The following is a 23,383-nucleotide window of genomic DNA, read 5'->3' as shown; positions in this document are numbered from 1 at the left end:
ATAGCCACTGAGAGGATGCACAGGCCAGGAATGAGTGTGTCACCCACGTCCCCGTCTCCACTGCTCCGCCACCCACGCAGCTGCTCCTGGATGTCCATCTGGGGTGCTCTGGGGCCAGCGTAATGGCAGACCAGAGATACCATTCCTCCTGCTCAGAGCGTTGACTGCCCCCCGTGACGGCAACCACACTCTGAGACACTGGAATAGTCAAACTGAAGACCTCCCTGTGAGGTCTAAGGCCGGGTGTTTTATGGGTCCACAGGGCTGTTGTTCCTCTTTTCCTCCATGTCCTGGTCCCTCGAACACTCCCCTCTGCACCAGGCCAAGTCAAAACCCACCGGGGTCCTGGCCTCCAGCCGTACCCTCCACAGACTCCTCTCGTTGGCTTATGGTCCACTTCCTTTTATCATGGTGTCTTTTGGGTGGGAGGTGCTTTTAAACATCTTTGCTGTTTTTGTAGTCCCAATATGAAAATGTATGTCTTCTCTCCTGCTCTCTAATGTTAGCATCTGATTAATACAGACATACAGGGAAGACGTCACCAACACAGCAGTGGACTCAGCCTCCAGTATGGCACTCAGGAGGGCAGACACCAGTGGACCCAAGAAACCACGGCGCCACCCAGCATAAGGACCGAAGGCCTCCACCTCTCTCCTCCGTTCAAGATGCCAACGGGTGGTCCTAGCAGAGAAGGCCTGAAGGGGAAATGGGCGAAATCTTGCCTGCCGGCTGCCAGGTGAGGAGCCAACCGTGACATGTGCCTGGTCACAGGTGACGTTCAAATGTGGATTCACAGCCACACGCCGATTTGCAACGTTCAAACATTCCTACTCATGAGCCATCCTTGTCCATTAACTGTCCTCTCCGTCCTCCCTTCCTCTTCAGAGCACTCAGCTTGTTAATGAACTCTGCGATCTTCTCTTCCACATGGATGCTCTGAAGCCAGGACACCATATTCCAACTTCATCTCTGCTCCTCTCAACGCCGTCTGGAGGCGTCACAATGAACTCAAGGACCTCTCTTCTCAGGAGCTCTGTCTGGAAGCTCAATGATGCTTCCAGAAGAGATGGGCTTTGAACCCATGGGTGAATTGTTCCTGTGTTCCCATCTGGTCATTCCCAGGGCCCCCCAAGCCCGTTCCTCCCCACAGACACCCTCCAGGGGCTTCAAGGTCTTACCTGGCCCAACTCCCACTTTAATGATATCTGCTCCCGAGAGAATGAGCTCCTCCACCATCTCTCCTGTCACCACGTTCCCTGCCTGGGACAGAAGGAACACAGCTCACAACAGTGAGGACTCCCGGGAGAAGGTGAATGAGGAGCCCCACACCTGAGCACGGGGTGGCCCGTGATCACCAGGCCACTGGGGGACAAAAGGAAAAAGAAAACACTGGCCCCGGATCCTGAGTCTGTTTAAGTCTGAAACTGGGGAGCCGGGGTCTTCCTTTGGTTCCTTTCATTACCTGGAAAAAGGTTTCCCGTATTCATTCCCTGGAAACCACTCCTGAAGAAGCGGCCCGGGATCACTCATGCAGGAGGAGGGCCTGAACTAGATTATTCAGAACCAGAAGAGATTGGAGGGTGCCTGGGTCAGGAATATTCTAAACACGTCAGCAATAAACAAAGCAAAAACTTCCAAACACATAAAATAAGCCACGAAACACATTCAAACTGACTGAAATTCTTATTGTGGTGCCTAGAATACTTCAGAGAAGCCGTGTGTAGAGGTGTACGCCTATGATCCCAGCAACTCTGGAGGCTGAGGCAGGAGGATCGCAAGTCGGAGACCAACCTGAGCTGAGTGAGACCCTGTCTCAAAATAAACTTTAAAAAAAGAGTTGGGACTGAAGCTCAGTAGTTTGACTTGCATGGATGAGGTCCTGGGTTCCAGGTGGGGAGACTGGGAGGGGGAGACAATGCTTCAGAGTTTGCCAAATCTCTGAAGTATCTCCATGAACTCCAGAGAGCCAGGACTGGAAAATTCCCCATCTTCTCATAGTTGAGAAGTTCCCTGAGTGTCCTTGCCCTAGGGTTGGGGTTCCCCTCTGGATATGGAAGGACAGATCAGTCCTTATGGATCACATAGCATTGGCATGTGCTCTGTTTACTGAGCACGAAGCTTTGGCCCTCAGAATAAACACACAAGCCAGGAAGTAGCAGAATCTATCAACCAGGAGGATGCATCTGGTTTGGAAACAGTTCAAGTTCTTTCGCTGCAGGAGTCCGGGAGCACAAAAATAGCCCTTTATATTACAACTCCTTGCCCTGTGGATCCTTGAGCTGGCACACAGGACCCTGGGCAAGATGCCCAGCTGAGTTTTTACGACTGCGCAAAGGCCTATTTCACAAAGTGCATCCCTGTCCCCTCTGCTCACATGGACACCGAAGGGTCTCTTCACTGAATTGATTCTCCGGCGGGGGGGGGTGGATTTTATTTTTTAACCTAGACAAAGTGACTAGCACTTCCTAGAAAAGGTTGCTAGAAGAAGGTGGTGAGGTGGGCACAAAGCTACTTAACTACAAACAGCAGCTGACAACGGAGGGTGACAGGAGGACTAGAAGGGGGTCAGAGTTGAAGGACAGCTGCAAAGAACCCTTGAGTACCTGCAAAACGTCAAAGAAAAAACAAAAAGCTGCCCGAGTAGAAGTGAAATGCACACACGCAACAGCTCCAGCAACCAACACCAGAGAAAAATACACTATCCTGTCGAAGGGGCACCGTCCCCAACATAACAAGAGGAGAAAGGCTAACACCTCACAAGTACCAAAGGACGAGAACGAACTAATAGGACTTTTTAAAAAGTGGCTAACAAAACCTGGGGAAATGTTCAACTCCGCTAATCATCAAAGTGAAAATGCCGACGTGGTCCTACTTTTCACGTCGGTCCTCGGCAGTTGTGAGCGTGAATGCTCAAGTCAACGCATCAGTAGATCTGCTGGAGGAAAGTCTGTTTGGGTCCAAGTTTTCCTTAAAAGCAATTTGTCCATAGAGAAGAAACGGGAAGATGCACACATCTTTTGATCTAGTAATTCTCCTTTTAAGATCCTCTCCCAAGGAAATCATCAATGAGGACAGAGGTTCAACTGTAAAGACTATCATGTGTCACAGTGCAAAACTGCAAATACAGTCCCCAAAATGGGAACGGTTCAACAATTAGTGGCCCACTCACGTGATGGTTGAGACTTCTTTGTTTTGGGGCACAGAGCCGGAGATCCCATCCGGGGCCTCTTGTTCATGCTAGGCAGGCGCTGTCCCACTGAGTCACACCGCAGCCCCGTGGGATGCTTTTAAGAACAGTTTAATGGCATGAGGAATGCTTAAAGAGTGTAGGGGGAGGCAAGATCTCAACTTTGTTTATATTTTTCAGATGTACGTGTATATGAAAAAAACAAAACAAAACACCAAGGTGCTCAACCACCTGGGTGAAGAGACTTTCTGAATTCTATGAATTCTCTCCTTCTAAACTTGTCTAGATTTTATACTAGAAGCGCATATTTTTTTAACGGGGAGTTGGGGGTGGGGTTGAACTGTTTTCTGTAGCACAAGGAAAAGCCTGAACTCTGGTGATCAGGAGCCTGAGAAGAGTGCAGCTCCTGTTCTTCCTCGCTGGGTGACTCACTAGGACAACACCTCCAGGAAGCAACTCCAACGGCCGCCATTGCGTTTTCAACGTGGATTTGTTTTCCCCCCCTCGGGTACCACCTGCAGACCATTTTATTTCCTTCTTCAGACAAAATAACTCAGCTCACAATAGACGGACCCGGTCCCACCAGGTAAGGGCAGTGAGTTTACCCAGGTGAGGAAGGCCGGCCCTGGTTCTGTAACCAAGAGCTCCCACAGTGTCGTCCCCTCTGCTCAGCCACCACTTGGCTCTGTGGTCAGGACACAGTCACTGAGGCCAAGTGGAAAACCCCAAAGTGACCATGAAGTGCCTCTAGTGTGAGCCACAACATAACAGTCGAACACGGGGACCAGGAGGGGACCAGGGGGTTGTACGGACAGACGGGCAAAGCCATCTACTCAAATTTGAAACCAAGAAGAGCAAAACCAGGGAACAGAGGACAAGACCAGAGCAGAAATGAGAACGGTGTCACAGCAGTTGGGCTCTGGTGACGTCCCTGGCCTCTGGTCTGGGCATGGTGTGAGGCAGCGGAGCGGGGAGGGGCTGGCCAGGGAGATTGGGGAGCTGGCCTTAACTTGGCAGGGACACTTCCTGGCACGGCGGACACAGGCCTTCAGCACTCAGGGTGCCGGGGTCTGCCCGCAGCTGCACGGCAGGCCACTCCTCTCCTGGCAGCCAGGACGGAAGATGCACTGTGGGGCTCCTCGCAGCAGGCACAGGGGCTCTGCCAGGTCCCCCTCGCCCAGGGAGGTCAGGCAGTGCCCGGGCTCCCTCCCACTCTGGATGGAGCAGCCACTCCTCTGCGTCAGAGATGTGTGAGGACCAGGGGAAAGACACGGGGTGACAAGGCTTGCCGCGGTCTGAGAGTTTGTCTCTCTCCAGACTTCACGTGTTGAAACCCTCCCCCCAAGTGGGGGTGCTAGAAGGCAAGGCCTTGGGGGTCATCAGGTTATGGGGAAGACCCTCTGGGATGAAGCCATGCAGGTAGATACAAGACAAGAGAGCCCAGGAGTCCTCACCCCTCCACTACACGAAGACACAGTGACGAGACCACGCCTGTCAACCAGGCTCCTGCCAGGCACAAATCGGCCTCCGGAACTGTGCGGAATAGACTTACGACATCCATAAGCTACCAGTTCGTGGTATCTCGTTCGAGTGACCCAAAGAGACCAAAATCCTCTGTGCAAAAACAAAACTCAAAAACTGCTCGCTCCCATTTTTCCAGCTTCCTTTTAGACCCACACCCATGGCAAACACAATCCAAAAAGACCCCCGGGTACGACACCAGATCTCCCTTTTCCTGGGTAGTTTGGAGCAAGTTCCTTTAACTCTGAGTCTCGGTCGATCCTGCTATAGAACGGGGCCCGGCGTCCCCACATGCGGTTATTACAAGGTTCACAAAGAAGCCTGTCCGATTCTCAGCACAGCGCCCAGCAATGCCCCGTAAATGTCAGTCCCTCCCTGTGACAGTGATTTCTGTTGTTACTCTTCTCACAACTTTTGAGGTTTGAGTGAGTGATATCTGTGATCACATTCACCATTTTCAATATATGGCCAGTATTAAATCCATTCACACTGTAACGCAACTGTTGTTCATCTCCAGAAGTTTCCACCACCCAAATTCATCATTGTCCACCCTGGGCACTGGCTCGCCCTGTGCCAAGAGAAGTCCTTTCCACGGAATGAGAAAAGGGAGGGGATTGGGCCTACAGGTAGCAGTAGGGCACCCCCAAGGTGAGGGGGCTGAGGACCGCCTCAGGCCCTCTCCCATCCCTGTGCACAGCACCGCTCTCGCTGCCTGTGCAGTCCAGGTGACCGCCGCCCTTGAGAAAACAGAGCTGATTATGTGTCTCCCAGAGACGCGCACCCCCTGGACCTCTGAGGCCCTTGGTAGCTTTCAGTGGGTTCCAGAAAGAGAATGAAAACAGAAAACCCGTGGGCTGGGCCTGGGGCTCAGCTGTGGAGCACTTGTCTTGCATGTGTGAGGCCCGGGATTCCATCCTCAGCACCCCATAAAGATGAATAAAATAAAGGCATGGTGTCCATCTATAACTAAATATGTATATATATATTAAAACAAACCCAGAAAACCCAGGGAGCACGGCCTGAGAGGTGCTGTCAGCTGTAACACACTGACTGGCAAAGCCACTGGGTCCATGCAAGGAAGTGTCCCCCTCTCTGGGTAGAGGTGTGGGGCATGTGGCTTGAGCCCTGTCTCATGATGATAGGTGGAGAGAGAAGGCAGCTGACTGAGCCAGGCTCCTGCATAGAAATGCCCAGGCTGGGCCGGCCTCTGGTCTAACAGGAACGGGAGTGGCCTTAGGTCTTAGGTCTCCCAGGCCACAACAAGCCATCTGCACTAAAGCCCTCCCCAGAGCCCACAGCGGTACCTCCATGTTTGGCTGTGATCTGGCATAACTGCAAGATCGCAGGACACCTGGCCCTGAAAGCCGGGCCCACCTTTCACAGAACCCCTGGCTTCTGTGAGACTAGGTTTCACATCAATAGAAGTGAGTGGCATCATGCCCACTCTAAGAGGTGGTATTAAAATAGAAATGGGCTGGGCTGGGGCTCAGGGGTGAAGCACCAGCTTAGCAGGAGTGAGGCCCCATGTTCAATCCCCAGCACCACCACCAACAAACCCAAACCCAAATAATGAAAATACAAAAGAAGTGCCTGATCCAGTTACTGCCGCTTCCCACAGTACCTGGAACGCACCCAAGAAAACGGGGTTCTTTGTCCTGTCTGAAAGCCACAGGCCCATGCCTTAACACTGCTACAGTCACCCAACAGCCAGCCCCTACACAGGGACTCTTTTCTGCCAAAGATGCTGCTGAAAAGTCCCCACCTCTGGCAAGGCTCACCTGAGGGGCACGGCAAGAAAAACCCGGGCAGTGAGACCATCCCAGGTCACGACACAGAGGCGTGGCCAGCTCTGGCCAGAGTGCTCCTGAGCTCGCCTTCTACTGGGCCTTGTATTAACGCTCAGGACCCCACCCAGCACTTTTCAGCTCCAAAACCCTGGGGAATGTGAATGCGCGCTCAGTCCTCACAGTGCCTCCAAAAGCCGCAGGGAAATCACGTGTGCAAAACCACAAGAGCCAGGGGCAAGAGTGCTGGGGCCTCTGAATGATTCAAAGATTTCAGGGGTCAGCGGAGGTGAAGAATGGCTCAGCAACCAACACCTACCTCTGCCAATGTTCCTGTCCATTGCTGAGGAAACCAACAAGGGCAAGCAGAACACCTCCAGGGCCAGCCAACAGGTGCTGGATGGAGAGGCCCCCAGGTAGGAGGCCACCCAGAGGGCTGTGGGAACTCTGCGTCCACCCTGCACCACCCCCTTAGCAACCCCAGACCCTGCACTGGCCACAGTACCCTTTCCCTGCCCCGCCTGGCCACGCTCCTTCCTGCTGGTCCCGTTGCTCCTGGTCTCTGTCCCTGAAGGGTGGCACACAGGCCCTCTGGACTATGCAGCGGTCACCTACCTCCCTTCTCAGCAAGGCCAGCTCTTGGAGCAGCAGGAGCGAGGTCTGGGGAGCCACCATGCAGAGAAGCGAGGCTCACTTCCCCACCCTTCTCAACACAATCCCCAGCCTCTCCCGGCCAGAGGTGATCCTCAGAGCACATGCCCTGGGTAGACTCCCTGCTGACAAGCACCTGCTGGGAAATGCCGCTCTGCCTACAAACAGCATCCCCTGGGGGACCCCAGCATCCTCCAGCCACCAGCACCTTCACACGAGAGGATAGAGAGATCTGGACACATACAATGCCCCCAGGCCACTCAGCTCCTGTGCCTACCCTGACTGCAGAAGTGCTGCCTCTGAACGTCTGTGTCCTCCTCAACTTCATCTCTTGACACCTAGTCCCCATATTGGGAAGTGGCACCTTTGAGAGGCGACCAGGTCATAAGGGCACAGCGGCCCAAATGGACTAAGGGGAGCCAATAAGTAATTTTAATGGTGTTGAAACCAGCTACAAAGGATAGAGACAGGAAAAGAGCAAGGGAGGCAGCTGGGCAAGAGTATTAAGCTCAGCCCCAGAAACCATGGAGTACTATGCAGCTGAGAAAACACCCTGGGAAATCTCAAATGCACCATCGAGGAAAAGCAGATTCAAAAGATATAGAGATGAACACTTAAGTTTCAAAACCAGGCAAAATCTAAGTGTCATTTAGGACTGCAGAAGTAAGTGGCAAACCACAAAGAAGGAAGAGAGGACCACAGTCGAGATGGGTGTTTCACTTGAGGCGGGAAGTCAAGGGCTCCTGCGTACAGGTGAGCTGACGTGTGCTTATTTTATGATTATTTATTAAACCTCCATGTTTTATATGCTCTTCTGAATCTCATATTTCAATTTATAAAGTTACTGAAGACATAAAGAGGAGCTACCAAATCACCTGTGTAATTTCTGATTAGTGCTTCAAAACTAACCTGGGGCCCTGATGTCAGGAGATGGAGAGAGTGGCTTCCCGTGTCCTAATGAATCCCTGCGTCTCCAGAGCAACTAAGAGGAGAGGCCAGGGAGCAGAGTGGACCCAGAGCCTCAGACAAGTCGGTCAATAGCAGCCCCCTCTCCTCCTCTCAGGAAGGAATAAACAGGAGGCCTCCTCCACAAAGACCTGTGGGGTCTGTGGCCAGCCTGGGCAGGGCTTAGAGAACTGAAGTTCCATAATGAATGCCGTTTATGGGCCACCAGGTCCAGGCAAGGCTGGGGTTCCTGTTGTTCTGGAAGTCAACTTCCAGTTCCTTCTTTAAAATGTCCCAGGAAAAAGCTACCACAGGGGGATGTAGACAGAGAAACCCAGTGGGACCTCACGACCAGGGGCAGGAGCGATGCCTTCCACTGCCAGCCCAGAGGTCAACCTGTGTGACCTGGGGACCAGGAGGCTGGGAACTGTCCTGGGGAAGGTTAAGGAGGACAGGGGCATGTCCAGCACACCTCAACGGGCAGCTGGCATGGCCTTCAGACTTATGTTGATGTGTTTTCTGAAAATTCTCAAAACCAAGAACAAATCAGAGTTTAAGATTCCTGATCTGTAGTACATGTGGGATGACCCTTTCTGTCTTTGCAGAGATCTTACAAAGACGACAGGAGATTGACATGAACCTCCTGAAACCAGCAGGTACTTATAAAGAAAAAAAAAAACACACACACAAACACGCACCTTTTTCTTACTCCTCATATTTGACACAGTAGAGAACACTTCAGGGAACCGTCCCCCCCACACACCAAGCAACTGTCCCACCAGGCACCCTACCATTCAACTCGGTTCTGACCTCAGGTGCCAGTCACAAGGAGGTTACCCACAAATCCTGTACCAACTGGCAGCTCCCATGATCCCCTTCCCAAGGCCTCTGCTGGAGCTGCTCAGACCCATGGAAACTTTGGACAAGGAAGCTCAGACTTACTGGTTTAGGATATTGGTCATGGCTACCGTAAAGGCTGCGATGAAGAGACACCCAGGGGAGGTCCTAGGATCTCAGGTCCAAGACCAAATCTTACAACAAAAGACTCTCCAGGCCCCTCACCTAGAGGACTGCTGAGGAGTTCCGTCTCAGAAGCAGACTCCTCATTATTTCACAGAATTGAACCCACTTCACTATTTTAAAAGTGAGCTGTGCTGTCACGCAGGGTAAGAAGAGTTTTGCCACTTCCTGCCCACGCCTCCCTGGCCCAGCTGCCAGCCTCAGCTCAGTTCTTACCTCTTTCTCCTGGTGAGCTGGAAGAGCATAAAAAGACTTAAGGATCCTCAGAAGTCCCTTCACAGAAGACTAAACTCCATTAACCAATAATTTGGGCCCCCCAACTTCCTTGCCCTGATGAAATGTGCGGAGAAATCAGGCTCCGAACCCAACAAAGCTGAGGGCAGGTGAAACACCCAGCAGACGATCTGTAATCACTGCGGAAATTGAGACCAAGGAAGAATAACTACGACACAGATTTTCCCAAAGGCCCAACTCTAGAGATTTCAACTTCCTTTTTTCTGCAAATCCACCATTCCCAGAAGTCAAAAATACGCATTCTAACTAGTGAGGGTGCTAGTGATGGGGACAGTCAGGAAATGGGTCCCATGTGATGAAACAACACGCCCATCGGCCGGCCACAGTTGTTGCACGAGGTTCCCGTTGTGGAGTCCAGTGCTCACGGCAGAGTCGGGGTGCAGTGCGGAGGACACAACCCTGCTGAGCTGAAACCCTGTTATGTGTTTCCTACTTTAACACATGCTCTTTGCTGAAGGTGGCAAGACCCTTTTTCAAAGGTCTCATCTGGTAAGAAACACTGAATGATATTTAGCAAAAATAAGAAAGTGGGGTTTTATTTTTATAGTGGAAAGTGAGTTTCCAGATCTTCCAAGGTGGCTACCTTCCCTTTATGGGGGCTTGGGGGCAGAGGTGTGCAGAGGGGTGGCAGTATTACCACTGCCCACATCCTCAGCCCTTTGTATTTATTTGGAGACAGGGCTTCACTAAGTCACTGAGGCTGGCCTTGAACTTGTGATCCTCCTGCTCAGCCTCTCGAGTTGCTGGGATTATAGGTGTGCACCACCACACCCAGCTGCCTTTCCTTTTCCTAATGATTCCAAACTAGCCTTTTAATAAGAGGCTATGACAAGAACGCAGGTCCCCCCCACACTGAATCCCTCTGCCTCCTCACCTTGAAATATCCCACTGTACTTACCATGATGGTGTGCTCGGGAAACCTGGCCCGGACCAGTTTCACGAACTCCACAAAGTGTTCGGAATAGCCGTTGGCCACATCCAGGCAGATGAACTTCACCTGCGGCACGGCTTCCAGGATGCTGCTCATCTTTTCCAGATCATTCTGTCCACTGCCTGAACTCACAGCCATGTGCTGTACCAAGATGAAGCAAGAATGTCGGCATGAGCAGGAGCATTCCCGGCAGACCCCCCTGCCTCCTCCCAGGTGGCTTCTCTGGGGACAAAAAGGCATCCCTGGCAGGTTCCACCTGATCAAATCACAGCGGGTCTGCTCACGAGACAGAGGAGAGCTGTGCCCCTAGATGAGCTCAACTTCGATCATCATCTTTTCTACCTTGGCATTGCACATATCCTCAAACCTGGGCCTCAGCCACTAAAACTTTCCAGTAAACAGATTCTTAAATATGCAGGAGATATTGTCCTTGGCTTTCATTGCATTTTCTCAAGATTCCTGTGTGGAACTATAAACAGTGGAGCCACCCGTACAAACATATCAGAGCACAGAAACTCGACAGGTAAGAGGGAGGAACTTTCCAGCAAGAACAAAGTGGGGACACTCAACCTGGAAGAGGGACTTAGAGATGCTGCCTCTGCTAACCCCAGTGACTTCACTTGGGCCTGCAGATGTCCTATGGGAAACAGAAATAGGACAAAGCTTGGCGACTCTGCCTCCATTTTGTGACCTGTCCTCTTTATTAGCTTCGACCCCCGGTCAGGCCCCTGCCCAGCTCTGCGCACAGACATGTTAATCACTGCGGCAGTGCTCACCTAAAAACCAGTACTAGGAGGTTTCCTAGCCTCACATTTACCTGGCCTATCTCATCCCCCTCCAAGACTGAGTTTCAGGGACATTTGACTGTCAGCCTCTACAGCATCCAACTCCTGGAGTGGCACCTAGAACTTCTCATTGTCCTACAACTTCCAAGAGCTCACCCCATAGGACTATTCCCCTGAAGGCAGGGACAATCACCTCATGGGAACTAAACTGCCCCCTTCAGGATCACAGTGTGATGGACAAACACCCTGAATGACAAGTGGAAATTGCCCCTCAAGCCACAAGGCCTTCCTGGGAGCCACCTTGCAGAACCAGAAGTAGAGACGGATCAACCTGACACCTGGATGGAGACCACCCCATGCGCAGACCTCACGCCTCCCTAATGAAACCCGAAGCTGCAGGCAGCACCGACCCCAGGCTGAGATGCTGGGTCTCACTGTGCCTTCCCAAGGTGGCCCAGTTGAGGGGAGTGCTTTGCCTGCTCTCCCTTTTACTTTTCTGGTTTTGCTTTTTGGGGAAAGTGACCATGCTCGGTTTGCTGGGACCTCTGGAGTCAAGCCTCTGGCCTAGGGCTCCAGTCTCTGAAAACATACAGGTAACAACTGTCTACAGAGCATGAACACTGTATCAGGCATGCCATCTAGAGATGGGTTAATGGTGCAAGCAGGTCTGCGGCCACAGCCCGAGCACATCTGGTCTCATCTCAAGTGTGCAGGAGGATGTGCCTAGTTTATATGCAAATATACGGAAGCACTTGAACATTCGAGAAGTTTGGTGTCTGCGGAGTGGTCCTAGAACCAGTCCCCCACACACAGCCAGGGACAATGGTTTAATTCATTTGAATACAGTTCAGCAAAAAAATGAAGGACTTGCTGTTGATCAAAATGATTTCCTCTCCAAAACCACCTTCTCAATAGTGAAGCCCACCCCTAACTAAAGGAGGGTGGGAGCAGCAGCAGAAAGAGAGACTCCCCCCCACCAGGCAGTTAATGTCCCAAATCCTCAAATCACAAATCACAAATCACAAATGAGCTGACTGTGGGGAGGGAGAACTGTCACCCTAGGAGACCTCCCTGCTGAATCTGAGTCAAACCACCTGTAGGTTCAGGAAGGACAGGAGTGCTACCCTAGGGATTTCTATTGTTGTTTTAAAATTATCCTTTTTTTTTTTCCTGGACACTTTTCTGAGATGGGACATACCCAGACTGCACAATTCCATGACTTTTGGCAAACTCAGAGTTGTGTGTTGACCACAACCAATTATTTTTTACTTTATTTTTTTTTAGTTATAGATGAACACAATTATTTTATTATTTTTATGTGGTGCTGAGGATCGAACCCAGGGCCTCACACATGCCAGGCAAGTCCTCACCACTGAGCTGCAACCCCAGCCTCATGGCAACCAATTTTAAAACATTTTCATGATTCCCTAAAAGAAACTCCCACACTTCTTAACCATCACCCCTCTTTGCCTCCCGCTTCCTCTAATCTATTTTATGTTTACAGATTTCCCATTCTGGACAATTCATGCTAACAGAATCACTTTGCATCTGGCTTTTTGACTTAGCAAAACATTCAAGCTTCATCCACAGGGCCACATGAACCAGCCCATTATTCCTTCTTGTGGCTGAATAGTACCATCTGCTATCACGTGGCTACATCCTAATTTGTTTACCCCTCCAGCTACTGATGGATATTTGGGCTCTTTCTGCTTTGAAGCTACTAGAAATAATGCTCCTATGAAAACACATCAACAAGTTTCTGTGTGTGTGTGTGTGTGTGTGTGTGTGTGTGTGTCTTCACGTGTGCTAGATCCACACCTAGAAACAACTGCCAGGTCCTGCAGCAACTCTTAGGTTTCACCTTTTGAGAATCTGCCAGACTGTTTTCCAAAGCATCTCGCGTTCCTGCCAGCGCCATACGAGGGTTCCAACTTTTCGCTGACCTCGATGGCACTTCTTATCTGATGAGAGCTGTTCCAGCAGGCATACTGCTCACTGAACTCCAAAACGACTTGCTGCAATAGAGGGTTTTACACGGGCTGGGTCTACCCTGAAACACCTGGCTGGAAGCACAGGTCTCCCTGGGTGCTGGTGAGAAAACACTTCACCTCTCCAGGGAGAGCAGGTAAACCCTAGTACTGGCATAAGGTGCCACAGAGCAGGTGGAATCAGCAAGCCCTTGGAGTGACACAGAGCCGGGAACCACCACCTCAGTGCATCTGACTGCTGATTCACAGGCTTCTGACAACTCTCTCTTCCCAGAGGTACTTGGAGACAAACCCTAGCAGAGTCTTACCTGAAGACATTCCGGGTGCTTTGAGGCAAAAACCTTCCACTCTTCCAGGGTGTAATGCTTATGAACCGCTGTAAACATGGAGTGCTAGGAAACAAGATGGTGACAATGACATTAGGATGAGCAGCCACAGGAGCCCTCTCCCCTGGAGCAGCACCTAGATGTCTCCAGCCATTTGCCTGTGCCTTCCTGGAACAGCAGGCTCTGCAGGAAATCAGCCAGATGAGTCTCCCCCCACCCCCACCCCAAGCAGGAGCAATGGTCTCATGAGAACCAAGTGCCTCCTTCCAGGACTGCGGGTCTGATGGATGAACATCCTGCAGAGTGGAGGCTGCCCCCCATCAAGCAATAAGGGCCTCCCAAAACCAGAACCAAGAATGACCAACCAGACCTCAGGCTCTCCCAGACTGCCTCATGACACTGCCCTCTTACCTGGATCCCTTCCTCACTTAAACCTCAGGCCTCTGTCAACACCCCTAGACAGGCTGACATTGGACCTATTTTGCTTTCTCAATACGGCCATATAGATGAAAAGTTCCTTTCCTGCTTTTCACCATGACTTTTTATGTTTGTTTTTTGGGGTGAGTGGCCAGACCTGATTTTGGGGGGTCCTCAGAGTAGGCCCTCTGATGTGGGACTCCAGTAACAGCTTTTTCTTGTGTTCACTCTTTGCTAACTGCTTCTTGTTAAAAGCTACACCCATCGGACAGTTGACATGCTTAAGGGAGGGAATTACACAAACTGTATAACCCTAAATCTCTGCCTCTCGACCCAGCCTTTACTATCATGTGCCAGTGCTTGGCAGGCATTATTTCATTTCCTTCTCAGAATAAGTTTGAACAGTATTATTAGCTTCGTGATCTCATTCATGGGGAAACTTTCATGCTGCAAATGGAGAGGACACAGCAAGTTTTTAATGGACTAATAATAATTTGATACGTGAATTAACCAAGAACTTTATTATTCCCTGATTCTCTTCATCTTTCCACTATGTTAGTTAGCTTTCTGTGGCTATGAGAAGACACTTGAGACAGTTCACGTATAAGGAGAAAATGTTTATTTGGGTCACAGTGTTGGAGGTTCCAGTCCACGAACAATGGGCTCCACTGTTTGGAACTGTGGTGAGGCAGCACCTTATGGTAGGAGCAAAACCACTTACCTCATCACAAGCCAGAGAGCAAAAGGGAATGAGGAAGAGGCTGCATCCCACAATCCCCTTCTTTTTTTTTTTTTTTCATACATTATATTTTTACAAGAATATTTTATTTTATTATTTTTTTTTAAATTTTTTATTGTGGGTTGTTCAAAATATTACAAATTTCTTGACATATCATATTCCACACTTTGATTCAAGTGGGTTATGAACTCCCACCTTCACCCCATACACAGATTGCAGAATCACATCAGTTACACATCCATTGATTTACATATTGCCATCCTAGTGTCTGTTCAGGTCCTTGGCCCATTTGTTGATTGGGTTGTTTTTTCTCTTATTGTCTAATTTTTTGAGTTCTTTGTATACTCTGGATATTAGGGCTCTATCTGAAGTGTGAGGAGTAAAGATTTGTTCCCAGGGTGTAGGCTCCCTATTTACCTCTCTTATTGTTTCTTTTGCTGAGAAAAAACTTTTTAGTTTGAGTAAGTCCCATTTGTTGATTCTAGTTATTAACTTTTGTGCTATGGGTGTCCTATTGAGGAATTTGGAGCCCGACCCCACCGAATGTAGATCGTAGCCAACTTTTTCTTCTATCAGACGGCGTGTCTCTGATTTGATATCAAGCTCCTTGATCCATTTTGAATTCACTTTTGTGCATGGCGAGAGAAAGGGATTCAGTTTCATTTTGTTGCATATGGATTTCCAGTTTTCCCAGCACCATTTGTTGAAGATGCTATCCTTCCTCCATTGCATGCTTTTAGCCCCTTTATCAAATATAAGATAGTTGTAGTTTTGTGGATTGGTTTCTGTGTCCTCTATTCTGTACCATCCACAATCCCCTTCTAAGGCAAGCCCCCAAGGACATACTGACCTCCACCTAGGGCCCCCTCCCAGCCCCTGTAAAGGCTCCAACATCATCTAGTAAAGCACGTCTTTGGGGGCCACTTATCCAAACCATAACATACACTAATAGGTTGTTCATTAATAGCAGTGACTAATGACAGCAGAGAAGGAAAAGATGGAGAGAAAAAAATGCCACATCCTTGTAGCAATTAATTTATTAGCCTCTGGCCCAAAGCTCCCTGGGGACTGAGAAGTGACAGAGGATACAACAGGTCATACAGTCAGATGGACAACCCCCTGCTCTGTTTTTTGAGCTCATAATTTGTTTGAGAATCCTTTCACTCTAATCACTGCCTAATCATGAGTCCCCGGCGCCTCCTGCTGCTAGACTTGCTGCCCACCGTGAGAAGCTCTGTCGACTAATTGGATTTACCCTTGCACTTGGCAGGCTTGATGGACAGAAACAGACACATCACCCCATACATATCGGCAAACGTCTCCCACCGAAGCCCTGAGAGACTCCTCATGCCAGACACAGCCATGCAAGAGCCAGTCTTGCCTACAAACGGCATTTCCTTTATTTTTCCCAAGGCCAAGAAACTACCAATTCTCCGTATTGGCAATTAGATGAGTAGTTGGCCAAAAGGAACCTTGAGATTCTCCTGAGAGCTGTCATTTGAGTGAAAGGCAAACCCCTTGGATTCTAGAGTCAGTTTGGATTAAGTCCTGCCTCTTTCTGCCTGGCTAAAGGCCCCGAAGCAAGCTACCCCTCCTCCCTCCCTCTGCCTAGGTTTTCTCATCATAAACCTGAACTGTGGAGTTGTGAATTAAGAATAATTAAGACACATTATATCCAGTGGTGCTTAATCATTATGTAGCCTAGACTGCAGACCACGTCCCCCGGTCCTAACTTTAAAAGCAATGTCCCTCTTCTATGACACTTATCATGTTCTAACTTATGTGTGAATCTCTAATTTCCAAGTCTATCCCAGGCATTCTCACAGAAGTGGATGTAGCAACAAATAGACTCCAAGCCCAAAGAATGCAAGTCCAGCAACCTCACCATACTGTGAGCCGCAGAGGCGGGAGGACCTTCCATCTCACCTGTGACATCACGACTGCCATCTCAAATGTCCCCACGGTGTCCATGTTGGCCACAATGATGGGAATCCCTTTGTACGTCTGCTTTGAGTTTCGAAATGTAAAGGTCCGCTCAAGATCCACCTGTGGGCCAAGAGGGCGACGAGTGAGTGCTCTTTGGGAGAGGTGCAGCATTTCTGTGCTCAGGGAAAGTGAGAAGAACACAAAGGAGGCATCTGACCCTCAGCCCCTGGATTCTCTTTGGGCTCTGACTCCAGATGTTCTGGAGAAAGGAGAATCCCTGAAGAATCCAAGTAACATGTTGTATCCAACTGCAAAAGCTCAAACGGTGCCCGGTCACCCTCAAGCACCAGTACAAGGCACTGGGAAGGCTACCACAAAGCCGAAGCTCCAAATCAGAAGCTTTCGCTCCTCTATCAGCCTCTCCTCCCCGACTGCTGCCCTCTATGCTCCACCTGCTCATCTGGCCCTAAGCATCCACATGCATGATATCCTTTCCCAACTTTCAAGCACCAGAAGGACCATTCCGCTTCTGAGAAAATCCATTCCGCTCTCCCCTGCCAATGATGACCTTCCTCCCTCCCTTGATAATCCCTGCAATGCTGACCTTTCACCTGGAACCACACTCGAAATCTACCCTGCAGTGAACTCCCAACCAATAATCTCTTAGCCTCTCAACCTCCACAGCTGTTTTGTAATTAGGAGCATCTTTGAGTGAGCTGGAGGGACATTCACTGCCACCATATGTCCATGCATATAAACACTTGTTCCTTTGACCTGCAAACAGCTGGAGGGAGGCCTCCAAATCCACTGTCACTCTGACTTGTGGGCTTTTAGGACTATCAGCTGTCAGGAACCCAGGAGAGCCGGCTAGCAGGGTGGGCTAGCAGCAGCAGTGTGCAAATCAAGGGACTCATACAAAGCTACTGGAGTCAATGACATCTGTGACCCAAAGCAGGTCCTGGGCCTGCTCTTATCACAGAAAGGTCACACACTATGGGTTCCATTCTGAGTTTGTTTCTGACCAAGTTTGGCCAGTGGAGGAGCCTGCAGAAAAAACAAAGGATAGTGGTGGAGACGGGGGACAACGGTGGTTCTTCCAGATCCCTTTTCAGCAACTTCTCCAGAATGGCTGGGCGTCCTTCAGGCCCGGGTGCTCCTGGTTCCAACTTTCTCAGAGTGAGCCAATCTTTCCTGCCAACTCTCACCCTAGGGGAGGAACAGCTTCTTACCATTGCCATCTCTGGGGTGCCTGAATATCCCATGTGGCATCTCAGCTGTATTAGGAACCTGCACTAAATTCCCTGCTTGAAATAGCCCACATTTCTGGCTTCCATGGCTGGACCCTGAGAGATTCGGATCACAATGGAGGTGGGTGCTTGCCCGAGCAAACTGGCAGGAGAGACCCAAGTATGAATCTTATGCTTCTAAAATAATTCAGACCTACATGACTCCAGCTTCCTGAGAACCCCACCAATAATCCTTTCCTACCAGTGTTTATCTAGAGCCTTTTATTCTTTTTCATCTGATTTAAGTTTCACTTCACGCAAGCAGCAAGCAGAATCAAGTCAGAAAACCCTGCGGGACATCTCAGACGCTTCCGCTTTTTCATTCCTCCTGCTTCCCACCCAGGGCTCCATGTCCAGAAGGCTTCCTGGGTGAATGATGTCATCAATATGATTACACTGGCTTTAAACTACAGTCAACAAAGGGAAATGAGACTCTGTAATTGCAGGAACATATGCGGCGACGGGTCCCTTTATCTACTTCCTTCATGATGACTCTTGGTTCTATACCGGTGAAGCAAGTTTTATTGACATCCTGCAAAATGACTGAGCGAGTCTATTAGCTGCAACCTTCTGTGCTGCTAATGGCTCTGTAACACTTTGGCTCAGGGGCTTAAAACAATCAGAATTCCTTGGCCTCAAATTCTTCTTCTACTCCTCCAAGAGGCATGGGGAGAGCTGTTATACTCTGCATCCGGCTGAGACCACAATGGCTTTTTCTCACACCAAGACCTGTCAGCGGTACAAAAACAAAACAAAACAACCAGCACTTCACAGAGAAGGTTCCCTGGCTTCGACAATGAATGTTTCCCTTCACTTCTAGTCCTCGGTAAGGCAGATGCTTGGGGCTAGGGGTGTAACTCGGTGGTCAGAAGTGCTTGGCATGCATAGACCGACCCTAGGTTCAATCTCTAGAACCCCCTAAAGGCAGACTCTTTATAATATTTCATTCTGAAAATGAGTAATGAAATTATCTCCCCAGCCTTATTCACCCAGACACACACACACACACACACACACACACACACCCAAAACAGACCAGTTGTTCGATAAGAGATAAATACTTTAAATATTCCAGCCTCCCAGGAACAAAACTTGGCATTTAATCTGCCACAGCTGGCCCATGTACCAAATATAGCACCTGTAAATTCCCTCTCTGTAAACCCCATCTGAAAGGGAACAGAAAATAACAGATTCCCCCCTTCACCTGAGAAACATGTTTCTACTGCTCTCTAAATACAACTTTATTGAGTTGTTTTGGGGGGCTCAAAAGTACAAATAGAGACCCACAAATCACATTCCAAATAATCCAATGTCATGGGTCAAGCTAACAATTTGCTGCATACAATATGCTCAATCCTCTTACCCTGACACAATCAGTGACATCTATGGGCCAGGAAGGTCACAGTAGAGTGGGCATCCAGCCCACAACTCTGTCCCTTCTCAAGTCTTAATGTGCACGTGTAGACACCTCTGCAGGTGAAGTTTTGTGCACATGCACACACTGTCACTCAGCCACTCTGGGTGGGAGGGACACACCCCTGAAGCAGTTGGTCCTTGGGAAAGCACACCTGGCAGGGGATGGCCCATGCAGGCCTTGGGACGAGCTCATATCATCTGGGGAGGGATACCCAGGAGTCTGAGAACTTGGAGCCTAGCCCCAGAAGAAACCACAGAGCCCACAGGCCCTGCCCAGTGAGGAGAGTCATCAGAGGACAAGTAGGGACCAGGGCAGGAGACACTTTTCCGAAATCTAGGGATGATAGTGAGATAAGCTGTTCTTTCATTATCTAGACTGTTCATTATCTGTCTCACCTGAGCACAGGGAGCTTGCCTTTCATCTTTGTAGGCCTAGTGACCTGACAGACATAAAATAATGAATGTTTCCCTTCACTTCTAGTCTTCTAGAATAGGGTACAGTTCAGGGCTAAGAGTGATGGTGTGGTTCGGCCCCAGCCTTTTGCAAGACAGTACTTGGTGATCCCAGCCCAGTCCTCTGGATGTGAGCCCTCAGGCCTCAGAGACCCTCCCACAGCTGCCACATCACCAGCCAGCACAGGTTCCACAAATAGAAAGGGTATCAGCAGCAACCATGTGCACAGCAGAATCCTTTTAGGATGATTTCTGAGAACATGTCCAGGTCACCCTAAACGTCATAAATCAAAACCTTTGTGTTAGAGACAGTGTGTATATGTTGGGAGTAACTCCCTAGGTGATTCGGAGGCATTTGTTACTAACAGCAAGTCGTGGAGACTTCTAATTATATGGAGGATGTTGCAAGCTAAATTGTGTCTCCCCAAAAAGAGGGTGATGTCCTAACCTCCAGTACCTGTATATGTGACCTGACTCAGAGAAAGGGTCTTTGCAACTGGTCAAGTTAGAATGAGGTAACTTAGCGAGGTCCCTAGTCTAGTATGACTGATGTTCTTACAAACAGGGAAATTTGAACCTGGGCACACAACACTTATTGTAGAGATGAGGTGAGGGCAGAGGTTGGCATGATGTATTTGCATGCCAAGAAATGCCCAAAGCTGCCAGTCAAACACACAAGAAAGTGAGAGGACGGAATTCACTCTCCCTCTGAGCCCTTGATTGCCTTGACCTGGGACCTCTAGCCTCCCAAACCAGGAGACAATAAATTTTTGTTTGTTTAGTCACCCAGATTGTGGTATTTTGATGCAAAAGCCCCAGGAAACCAATACAAAGGTAATAGGGTCAGAGCTTAGACCAAAACCCTCTCCCAACCTAGTGCCTCTCCACTCGGCCTTGCTCTCATTGCCCTGGGCCAACCAGTAACAGAAGGTGCTTCTCACTGGACTGCTGGTGACACTTACCACTGAGTTTTAAGCAGAATGAATGTCAGTGGTATTTTCTCCACCTTAGGGTAGAGGGGTGATTTTCTGTACAAACTCTCTTCAATGCCACACTTTCAAAGTTAGGGTTGCATTTGATTGTTAAATTTTTTTCTTACTGATCTCCAAGACCAGGGTTGATGTCGAAGCCAGGAATGGGTCCCCAGGAAGAAAATACTCTGGAGTCACAGGATGTGAACTCCCCAGTGTACCAGGAAAGGGCAAAGTCTTGACTTAACAAAGTCATCCTCTTTGAAAAGATTATCCAAAATGTCCCCACATAAACCTGTGGCACTTTCTTCCTCTGAACCAAAGCTGGCTGGTCGACAGATGACTGTCTAGCTGTAGCACCTACATGAAGGCCACCTGTGTCACCTCTACCTGTCCTGTTGCTTCTGAGAGCTGACCCCAAATCATCGTGAGTCTTGGGCTGGAGTACTGAACTTCTATGGGGGAGATCAGGTTCCCTCTCTGCTTCCTGCTCATTCCCTGATGATCCATTTGGGACCTGGTTCTTAGCAAAACTGCCCCAGTGATCAAACTGGATAACTGCCAAAATACTCTTTTCCCAGCCAGATACTGTTACCAGGTAGGTTTTCTCTCCGGGATCCACTCAAACCTGCTCTCTGCTCAAAATCCTTCATCTGCTATTTAGTTTCGAATTTGTATACAGTATTACTTCCACCAGGGTGCACACATTGTAAGCTTCTGATTGTGCAATTAAAGTTTGTATCTGGCACATGAAACTTCAGGCATCAACAAGCAAATTGAGAACCACTAAGAGGGAATTAGAAAGGCCTAATTGAATCCCTCAACACCACTCAGGCAAGTAAAGTCAGACCATGGGGAATGGCCAGCCACGCAGCAAACTCCTGCCCCGGGAAGCTAAACCAATGGAAGAACCAATCAGAAAGGCAACACCAGTTAACTGCAGCTTCCGGGCAGGTAGCTGGCAAATTCCTACAAAGTTGGAAACGTGGAAAACAGTCCTGAAGGGCACCGACTTCTCACTGTAGGTGCCACTGTATATTAATAGCAGCAATCAGTCCAAATTACAAAACCAAGGGTTGCATGCCATATTGTATTGTTCCCTGGAAGAATTCATTCTGTTATGTAAATTTGGAAATGTTTTACCTTCATAAAGTGTTTTTCTGGTTCAGAGAACACATATATCCTTGTTTTGAAGGTATTTTTTCTTAGAAATAGTTTCTCTTCAAAATTAATTTGGAATACTTAAAGAATACTGCAGGTTGCTAAATCATTACTCCGCCCAGAATGCCCACTTTTATCTTGTCTGACCTCAGGTACTGCCTACAGCTCCTACTTCCAGAGGCCCAGGGCTGTCTTCCAAACTTTATTTTTGCTCCAAGAGTTTGCCCAGTTCTTTCGTGCCTTTGAAAAGAACAAGATGAAGGACAGGCACAGGGGCATCTAATCTGGGGTGATAAGGGTCCGTCAGTCCTCCCCCACCTCTTCCTGTCCTGTCCTGGCTCCAGCGGCCAATGCTGCCACTTGGGGAAAGTGAACTGCGAGAGGCTGTCCAGATCCCAACAAGCCCTCAGCTGGCAGCACCCGACACTGCAGTCAGGCCTGGGCACTGGAGTGGAGTTCTTCTCCGAGGGGATTTATTTATGGTCTTGTTTGCGGAGCTGGTGAAACGAAGCTGGGCACGCTGGCTCAGCGTCCTCCACTTTACCCTTTGGGACCCAGCCTTCCAGACCCTGTGGTTTCCCGTTTCTCAGCTCCCAGAAGACCAGGCAAAGTCAAGGTCCCTGGCTCATAACTACTCCTGTGGACTCTGCCTTCCCCTCAAACTACTTTGTCCTTCAGGGTCTGACCTCCCTTTTCCCCAGTCCCTGGCTATTTCCAGGCCTGACTCCACCTGCTCCTGTAAGCTTTGATCTCATTAAGACAAAACAAGCAAAAGGCTCCAGGCTTCCAGTTCGCCCCACCACCCTCAGCCCAGCGCTTTCTGCTTCTCGCTGGGGCTGGGCTAGGACTACGGGCAGTCCAGAACCGCGCGGCGCCACCAAGAACCGGTCCCCAAGCTCCGCTCCCGGCAAGGCCACCTTAACTCGGAAAGTCAACCGTGAACTTGCTTCCGGGGGCTCCCGGCTTTTCGGCTCTGTTAAAGTCCACCAAGCAGCAGCAGCAGTTCCCGGCACGCGGAGACGCTGCCAAAAATCGCAAGGATCTGCGGTTGTTTTGCTCTGGCTTTCCACCCGGCTCCACCGTTTCCTTTTCCCCGGGAGTGCGCCTCCCTACCCCCATTCTAGGTCTATTGGCCACTTGATCTTTGCTCCTCTGTGGTCCAGTTTCAGTGTAAACTTCCCCTTGCCCATCCAACCGGACTGATTTAGAATTTTAGGCCCGAACCGGGCCCCTTTCTCCCTGTCCTTACAGACAGCCCAAGTCCTGGCAGGGCGCCGACTGGCCCTCCTCTTTCCCGGGGGAAAGGTGGGCAGCACCCAGCCTCCGACACAGAAAAGCAGCCACCCCTTCCACTACCTCTCCCGCGGCACCCAGAAAACAAATTCTCAGCCCCGGGTCAGGTTTCAAACGGACCCCACCTCGGATCGGCTCTTGAGGCTGCTCCGCTTAGGTCGGAGCAGGACATCCTTGAAGTCGAGCTTGAGGTCCGCATCTATGCGGGGCATGGTGCTGGCGCGACAGGGCGGCCGGCTCCTTCCTGCGGCGGAGGTGGCGACAGTGCCACGGCCTGCGAGGGGCAAGG

The 23,383-nt window shown here is 49.8% G+C and overlaps 1 protein-coding gene across 3 annotated transcripts in view; it reads right to left on the bottom strand.

The window, feature by feature from the left end:
- Positions 1–23,377, bottom strand: part of Gmpr (guanosine monophosphate reductase) — a 41,588-nt gene extending 18,211 nt beyond the window's left edge. For 2 of the 3 annotated variants that reach the window (XR_007346244.1, XM_048799827.1), the window contains exons 1-5: positions 23,220–23,377; positions 16,515–16,634; positions 13,415–13,498; positions 10,301–10,474; positions 1,179–1,260 (exon numbers count right to left, since the gene is read on the bottom strand). Coding sequence is in view for 2 of the 3 variants with exons in the window: in XM_048799827.1 (XP_048655784.1) it covers positions 1,179–1,260; positions 10,301–10,474; positions 13,415–13,498; positions 16,515–16,634; positions 23,220–23,306 (547 nt within the window). In the remaining variant the exon portion in view is untranslated. Of the gene's footprint in view, positions 1–1,178; positions 1,261–10,300; positions 10,475–13,414; positions 13,499–16,514; positions 16,635–22,718; positions 22,909–23,219 lie in introns of those variants that run through there. The other variant, XM_048799828.1, reaches the window with a different exon arrangement.
- Positions 23,378–23,383: the final 6 nt, after the last annotated feature.

The sequence above is a fragment of the Marmota marmota genome, unplaced genomic scaffold (genome assembly GCF_001458135.2).
Source record: "Marmota marmota marmota unplaced genomic scaffold, marMar, whole genome shotgun sequence".
In the NCBI taxonomy this organism is placed as follows: Eukaryota; Metazoa; Chordata; class Mammalia; order Rodentia; family Sciuridae; genus Marmota; species Marmota marmota.
This window is presented reverse-complemented; position numbering and strand designations above follow the sequence as displayed.